Raw genomic sequence first — 8,994 nt, forward strand, 5'->3', positions numbered from 1 at the left:
AAAGAAAGAGACGGCAGATAACCCAAACGTGACGGTTCTTGCATTCCTTTAACAGACATGTGTCCCAACCGGCTATGCCACAATGAAACCTTTGGCAGCTCGGTTATGGCAACAACATGATTACCCGCACTGGAAACATAAAGAGGGTACAAGGTATCACTCTTAAAACCCTAAGCCACTACACCCTGGCCATCAGTAATCACCCATTTGGAATCCCCAAATGTGGTGTGGTAACCACTGTCATCCAACAAGCCAGTGCTAATCAGATTTTTCTTGATTTGCGGCACATGGCGAACACCATCAAGCATAAATGACCGTCCATCAGGGAATACTATCTGTATACTGCCAATCCCTGCAATCTGACATGCATAGTTGTTCCCAAGATGAACAACTCCATGAGTACCTGTATAAAAAGTAAACCACTCCCTATGAGGAGTAACATGAAAAGAAGCACCTGAATCCAAGAGCCAGGTGTGCATGTCATGGCCATCAATAACCAAAGTATGTGCAATTACAGCAGAAGAGCATAAAACATCATGTATGTCACTGTCACTATCCTCTGCTGCAACATTCACTACATCCAAGTCATCTGCCTTGGCCTTGCCTTTGCCTTTGCTTCCACTGCCTGCATCCTTTGTTTCAACCTTCTTGGCTTTCTGATCCCGTATGAACTTGAAGCACTTAGACTTCACATGTCCCTTCTTGCCACAATAAAAGCATTCAATATCCTTTTTGCCACGGGACTGACTGCGGGATTTGGACTTACTAGCAGATCTCCCCTTCTGCTGAGTCCTGTCTCTATCCTGTACCTGCAAGGCATTTGAAGACTTGCTGCTCGCATTATTCTTCCTGCTCATCTCCTCCATAAGGAGAGAGCTCTCTACATCAGCATACATAAGAGTGACATTCGAATTAGACAGGGTGGTCTTAAAAGTGTCCCAACTCTCAGGGAGGGTACACAACAAGAAAGTAGCCTTGAACTCCTCATCAAGGTTCAATCCCTGTGCAATAAGCTGTGTAAAGATGGCATTGAACTCACTCAAGTGTGAGGTCATAGCTGTACCTTCCTTCATGCGAAGATCAACCAGCTTCTTCAACCAATAAACCTTACTGGCTGAACTCTTTTGGGCATATAACTCTGCTAGCCTCTGCCATAGGCCATAAGAGGTCTTTTCAGCCTGAACATTGAACACAAGAGTATCAGAAATAGTAAGCATGATAGCTGCCCTTGCGGACAAATCAAGCTCTTCCCAATCATCATCTGCCATGTCAGATGGCTTGACACCCTTTACCCTTATGGGCTTAGAAATCTTCTTAAGCAGAAGTACATTCAAACACTGTTCTGCCCATAATGCATAATTGTGTGCCCCTTCCAACTTCTTTATGTTCAGAATTGATGATTCACTTCCCCCTGATGCCATATCAGATAAGGAAAGTACCTGACTCCCTGTAAGTCAAAAAAGACTGAATGAAATTCTGATTTCTCAGAAAAAACCTACTCTATCAAGAGCCAGGAGCACTCACAATAGTGCTGTTTTTTTTTCATCTTCAAAAACTTGTCCAAAACTGTCAAAACTAAAAGGCTGAACTTGGAGGGCTTGTAGCTCACTCTTCAAAGCAAGGAAAAGAGGGCTTTCTAAAGCAAAAGAAAGCTCATATACCAGAGAGGGTCCAACACAGAGGTTGGACGAAATGGTGTGCACTTTTGCCCGGGAGAGTTGCTATAGGCTGAACCTGAGTTTTGACGATTTCTCCCTCGTTACTGAACCAAATGAGCTGAAAAATGGCTCAAAATCTTTGTCTTGAGGTCGCCCATCTACTCCTAAGAGGGCTCAGGCAATGGCAGAGCAGGCAGGGAGTATTGAGCAATAGAAGAAATGGCAAAAAATGCGCTGTTTGGGGAATGGCAGCCACCACAGACGTTTTTTCTTCAATTGCTTGCAGGTGGAAGTTCGCACAGGGTGATACAAACAAGCAGAAAAAGAAGGGCATCTGTCATTACTGCAAAAAGCCAGGTCATTATATTGGAGAGTGCAAGAAGCGCATAGCCAAAGAAAAGAAAAGGGATTCCGGTATGGCTGTATTAGATGCATCAGGTCCACATTGCCATGATGGAGGAGATGTTGCAGCCAACTTGGTTGAAGAGCACTTTGCCTTTTTGACTTGCACTTCAGTTTTTTCAGTGGGTAGTTCAGATACTACAGCCAATAATGATGATGACCCATATGCTTTTTTGACTTGCAATTACGATCCTTCAAAGGATGAATGCTCTTTCAGTGTCAGAAAATCTGCAGCAAAACAGAAAATTTCTCTCCAATTACTGTACCTTCTGACACACTGTACCGTGCTCAAATAGGCATAAAAACAGTAATTGCAGAATGCTGCAGCTGCTCCACAAGTGCTTTAACAGTGCATCAACAGCTGACAAAGCACAAAAAAAAAAAACACTGCTGTCCTGATCACTTCTCCCACCTCAGATGAGGTATTGCACTGATTTAATATGCATAAACCACTTGGCATACACTGTTTTGTTCACTGAAAAAAAAAGAGCTCCAGACACTTCAGCCTGTCACAAAACCTGCAACAGAAAATGGGATAAATCCCAAGCAATTACCCTTCTGCCAAGGGAATAAAATGCATCTGAAGATCTCTGACAGTAACCCAAGTGCTCTCAAGCAAAATCTTGGCAAAAGCCCCTTGATCTGACACTTGTACCAAGTGAAAACAACCTCAACAATGAGGGATAAGGCATACAATGTGCAAATATCTCTGACAAAATCAACTAACAGTGTAATGCAAATACTGCCCTGTGTAGAAATGACATACACAGATCCCAACGTACAAACACTCAATGAGGAACCTTTTGAGCACTGTCAACGATGGACAGTTAGGGACCGAGTAAACTCGATGCGCCCTGGCCAAGCGTGGCTCAACTGAGGTTCTCTGAGTGTTGCACAAGAAATGTGACCTGCAAGAAAATGTCACCTCCACACTGCGGAAATCGAGACAAATGTGTGCACTCTGGCACCACACTACCTCAAGGCATACAAAGCATCAACTGCTGGGCAAAAGCCCTATGATCTGCTCACCCGTAAACTGAGATTCAAACCCAGTAAAAGCATATATCCTCTGTCAGATGCATAAATCACGATATCTGTGCACAAGTCCTCCTCCAAGCAGGAGGGAAATAAAAGAAAAGTACTTGCTGTACTTCATGCAATGCAATGCACCTCGGGTAAAAGTACTTGCTGTACTTCACGCAATTCAGTGCACCTCGGGAAAAATCCAAATCTCCTCGCTTTTTCTCCCAAAAAAAAGCTGATGTACCTGCTGTACTTTTGCAGGGTTCAGAAAAAAAGATTTCCGAAAAAATGTACTTCCCTTGCTGCAGATCTTGACGAAGGAGAATAGACGCAGATCCAAACCAGAAAATGCACCTCCCTGTTGAAAAAAAAAATCCGGAAGCAACTCCCTGTCACAGTCCGTACGGCGATCCGTACTGTACGGTAGAAGGCTGTCCGTACGGCTGTACGGCCTACGTCTGTTCGTACGGATGTACGGACGACATACGTCCGTACTGTTGTACGGCGCGCGAAATGGCGCGATGCGCTGCCTCGCAGCGCTGCCGCCCTGCTGTCCCGCTGGCCCGCGATGCACGCTGGCTGCTGCCCTGCTGTCCCGCTGACCCGTGCTGCCTGCTGCGCTGCCCTGCGCTGCTGTTGCGCTGCCTCGCTGCAGCCCTGCTGGCCACTAGGGCAAAGAGGTAGGGGGAGAAGTGGGTAGACGAGGGGTAGGCAGGGGTAGGAAGGGAGTGAGGCTGGCTCTGATACCAGTTGAAGGGGGAAGGTGAGTGGGAGAAGTACAAGAGGGAGAGAGTGAGAGAGAGAAGACTCCAAAATGTGCGGGTGTGAAGTGATGAGCCACACCACAAACTCATAGGTTTTATTAGGATTAGGTTTTTCCCCCTATGACTGTCTTAAGACAGTCATAGGTGTCATATCTTTAATAAAGGGGTGGCAATGTGCCTTTACCCCAACACTAAATATCTTAGAAGCTGAAAGGTTGGTCCAAGAATCTCCTCAATGAGCTCTATTCTGTCCCCGCAAACATTCCTCAAAACTCTTTGTAGAACAAAAGTTATAAACAGTTCTTCACTAGCAGCCTGTAGCAGAAAAATGAGCATAACTTCACATGGATAGCTCCAATTATCCCCAAACTTTGATAGAAATGCTGTTCTATGATAGGCTAAGGTGCCCAATTCCAACCTCAAACTTCACACAAAGCTTAGCCTTGAGTCAAGAACACTCAACCAAAACAACTTGGCAAAAGCCTTGTGGATTTTGAGAACCAATACTCACATTCTCATACTCATACTAGCAATATTCATCTCAACTTCAACAGTTTACTCAAGTGCTCTCCATTTCTGCAACTCCTTTTCTTGTTCCAACCATTCATCAAGTCTATTTGTAGAGGATTCACCTTGTACCTTTGCTTCCATCAACTGTTCAAACATCTCTTATATCTTTAACATATTAGAGCTCATTTTCTCTTTCAACTCATCAAGCTGTTGTTGTGTAGCCTTTTTTGGAGCCATGCTTAGCTCAAATGCAAACCACAAATCCTTCAACAAGCTTTGAAAAATCTGGATCTCAACAAGGCTCTGATACCCAAAGGAAACAAACAAACAGAAAATCTCCAACTTTTTCACATTCATACACCTTGCTTGCTTTTTCATCAGAAAAAAGAGTGAAAGGGCTGTTTTTTCATCCACTAAGATCCAAGGAAAGAGAGAAAGATCAGCAGCAGTAGGAGGCAGAATGAGCAGCGGCAGGAGGCGGAATCAACAGCAATAGGAGGCAGGATTTCCGAGGCAGCAGCTCCACGAACAGCAGCTCCACAAATCAGCAGTAACAGCTCCACGAATCAGCAGCACATGGAGAGGCTAAGGGAAGAGAGGGAAGGGCTGCCCTTTGGGAGAAGATAGCTTCCATTTCCGGGCTACCTCACTCCTAAGGTTTGCCCAAGGAAGGGAAAGCTACAAAGGGCACATGGCTCTGATACCACATGAAGGAACTGGAAGGAGGAAAGGAGACAATGGAGCTAGAAGGAAGGAAGCATAACTTGAACTGGAAATGAAATGAAATGGAAGGAAAGGCAAGAACCAAAATGAAATCACTTACATGACCAAAAGCTCCACTGAGTTGATTGATGTGACAAGTGAAGGTACAACACTCATATAGAGTGGAGAAACACACTCAAGTACCATATGTATATGGGATAACTCCCAATATGCCACATGGCACTCTCTCACACAAAGACTCATAAAACTAGTTTCTAATACACACTAGAACACGCTCTATGACTATGATTTCTTCAGCAAAAACATCATGCATGTCAAGGAGGGAGCCGTTAGACACAAACCAGTTGACAGGATTCATGAAATACATAGGGTTATGGCCTTTGAAGCAGAACATTCTAAAGGAAGCACATTTATAGCCAATGCTGGCCATCTCTCCATCAGTGCAACCATAAAACGTCATTATTTGCTCTCTCTTTCATTATGACCACTGGGTGCATGGAATTCGGAAAATGTAGAATTTCAGGGCAACAAGCATCTTCAAATTTGCAAGACACAGGGGTCCTGATTTTTAATTGTTAATGGATTGTTGTGGTTTCAATACATTTTTTACTTGGGTTCAGAACACCGGTATTACAGCACATGCAGGTGGGCTTTTGAACTTAGAAGGGAGGTCGATTATGCTACAGAATGGTGCCATGTGTCACATGGACATATACCTAGATGAATCCAGGAACATTCCCAAACTCATCCTCTTAAAACACAACATAGTGCAGTTTCAATCTCACAATAGTCACTCATAAGATTGAAAACCATAAACTCCATCACACATAGTAGGGACTAGCTACTATGACATGCTCCTTGTGCAGTCCAGCCCACCTTGGAGCACCTTGTGGAGCAGCAACAGACCTCATCCAAGCCAACCATTAGGGGTCCTCTGCAGCAGCCTGCAGCCTCTGTTACCTCAGCCCTAGATAAGAAAGGCTCCACCCCAATTATCATACTTTCATATCACAAGATGACAAACTGTCTACAGAGACCCAAAATGTACATGGTGTATATCTATCTTTTCCAGTCATGTTTGACATTTGTATGCTTTATCGTAGCTTAGCTTAAAAAGGTGAGGACCATGAGTAAATGCAGGCCCTCAGTATAGATTGAGCGATGCAAGGCCAAGCGACAAATAGTTCAGATTTCATGGATTTCCATGAGGGCGATCTATGTCAAAATTCTTGTAAATTCCTAAACAAACAGGACCTTTTGATGTCACATTATTCTTAGGCCAAACTTGCAGCCTTCGTTGGCCCTGTCTCTTTTTCTGAAAACCTTGACACACCCACAGCTCACTAAAATGATCAATTGATGCACAATGTCACATGCACCTTGATGCCCTGAATGTGGATTAGACTGTAGCCAAACTGCAACAGGGAAGCCCTGTTATGGAGTCCCTTGCACAGCTAACAGTGATCAAAAGCTGCTGAATATGTGCATTTTGCAGTCAATCTAAAGAAGACAACCACTTATTTTCAAGTGTTCCGAGAACTAATCTGCTACATAGTTAGTAAACCATTGAAATTATTCAGAAATCCAGCATAATGCTTAGTAAGAGAGACAGTGGCTTAGGGCTATATCACAGACCATGACATAGGTCCAGTCTATTTCTGTAGATTAGTCTTCAGCTAAAAAAACTCCCCTTAGAAGTATACAGACCCAGAAAAATAAAATTACCTGGTGTAACAAAATGACAGCTCCAGGTTCTACATGTCTTCCAAACTCCGTCTCTGTCATCACCCGTCTATTTATGGTACCTCCAATCGCATCAGAATGATCCTGCAATAGCGAGCCCAGTGGCAAAAGCACATACCAAAAAAGGCCGTAAGGGCAAACTAACTACTGGTCACTCTAACAGAGCATTTCGGTGTTAATGAGACATACAAACTGCTAACAGTTCTTCTGTCACTGGAGAATAGCTAGCGAAGGTCGGTTAAATATAAACCCGAAAACCAACCTTTAGATTCACGAACACGTCTCCACAACCATTTGGTGTGCAGGTTTTAATGACAGCTACAAGCTATATGAAACAAACAAACACAAATAAGAAATTCTTCAGAGAGAAGATAAAAAAGAGGCCATCTTTAATGCTCCACAAATTCCATCTACATAAGTAAAAAAGAAAATGACGTTTCGAAGTTACCTTGGGTATCCGGTTATCAATCCTAGATGTCTTTATCGCGCTTATACTGGATACTGAAAAAGAAGCCTGCCCTATACAGAACGAGAGACTTGTCTTTAATCTCAATGCACTCAGAGACACCTATTTCCTGAGCCAGGTCCACATTCATGACACGCATTAAGTAAGGTTACCCATCCAGGGGGCGAGATACAACAGTACACTGGTAAATTTGATCTACCTTCTTAACGTAGTCCATGGCTTTTAGCCAAGGCCCGCACCGAAAGTCAGCATCGTCTGGGACGGCTCCTCTTGGTGCTGACTGCTCTCCTCTATCACTGTTCATTACCAGAGAGTGACGAGCTGTTTTAGCTAAAGCCCTCTGAATTGCTACTGCAGGACCAGGAATCTGATAAGGTAGGTCTTTCTGCAACGACATAGGCCGAGCGTTATGAGACTCGGGACCTTCACGTTCCTCTTCGTTGTTCAGGTCTGGGGGGGAAACTTCGGCGTGTGGAAGCGAACTTGTGTCCTAATTTCCGTGAGAAACGCGCTGTGAAAGTGGCAACTGAGCCCTTTTCATGAAATCCCTGCCAGACGGCTGTTCCGGGCGGATTTGAGAGGGTTGCTCAAGACGTTGTGTACCGTCCATTCGAGAAGAAGCACCTGCGAACCCTGGCAATCGATTCGAGCTTGGCTCAATTCGATGAAGAGCGACCTGGCTCTGCTGGAAAAGATCAGCATTATCGTTGGGTAGCCAAGCTTGGCTGCCCATGGAGAGGGCAAGATGTGGACTCCACGTATGTGTAAAGAGGTGCCCGCCCTAAGCCAAAACTCAAGCTTCCTATTGGTCCAAAAGAGTGCCCAGCCTTGGGCACCCTTCAAACCCGCCCTCAAGTCATTAAGAGCCCAGAACCCAGCATGGCGAAGCTGGCCCACATTTTCTTTGCTGCACAAATGCCTCTTGGAGCATTCCAAAGGCCATTGTTTGCATATCAATACACTCATAAGGCATGACGCTACAAGAGTCTATTGGTTCAAATGATTTAGAAGATCTAGGCACATCGGCATGGTACTAGACCTTAAAGCCCATGCTCTTCATGGATGTTAAGGGTCCCGATGACAAAGAAGATACCAAGGAGGTGAACAAGAATCCAATAGAAGAAGATGACACCTTAACACAGGAACCCCCACCTGACCACAACACTTGGTACTAGGCAATCACGTCCTTCCAGGTGTTTAAAGACATCTCCGATGTCATTAGCTGGCAGGGAAAGCTGCAAAGTTTCCAACTCAAGAGGAAGGATTTAATGAAGTCTCCATCCTCACCAAAATCCTACAAAAAGCCTCCACAAATGGTGCAGCTCCAACCCTCAGGATACACACGGTGGCTACATCATCCTGAATATTGGCAAGGTGCCAACTATAGACAGCAAAGCGGTGGTCCAACCTAATGGAGGCTCCCATTTTTTAAGCACGAGGTGTTTTGGAGGACGTATTGCTTTGGCGGGGCATGACCAACGAGTCAACCCTGCTTACATGCCTGTTCAAAGATGCTAGATGTGGAATGACTTATCTTACCTGAAGGCCTTGGATCCTAAAATTGTCTACAACCTCCCCCAGTTTTCCAAAGGTGGCAACCTCTTATACTCTGGTCACATAGATGGAGGAGTTCAATACCGCTTTTGCTGTAGTGCTTGAGCTAGCCATCTCGTGGCAACCATGCACTTTTTCCAGCTGCTGATCA

At 44.6% G+C, this 8,994-nt stretch overlaps 1 protein-coding gene across 1 annotated transcript in view; it reads right to left on the reverse strand.

Moving 5' to 3' along the window:
* The window catches only part of LOC147900444 (uncharacterized), a 41,389-nt gene extending 33,367 nt beyond the window's left edge, over window positions 1-8,022 (reverse strand). The window contains 5 exon segments of the mRNA XM_087376652.1: window positions 6,806-6,907; window positions 7,086-7,148; window positions 7,272-7,337; window positions 7,489-7,674; window positions 7,798-8,022. Of these exon segments, the coding sequence (XP_087232778.1) occupies window positions 6,806-6,907; window positions 7,086-7,148; window positions 7,272-7,337; window positions 7,489-7,674; window positions 7,798-8,022 (642 nt within the window).
* Between the last annotated feature and the right edge of the window lie 972 nt (window positions 8,023-8,994).

This window comes from Dipteris shenzhenensis, chromosome 7 (assembly GCF_047967505.1).
Source record: "Dipteris shenzhenensis isolate YYH24624 ecotype China chromosome 7, Dip_SZ_1.0, whole genome shotgun sequence".
Lineage (NCBI taxonomy): Eukaryota > Viridiplantae > Streptophyta > Polypodiopsida > Gleicheniales > Dipteridaceae > Dipteris > Dipteris shenzhenensis.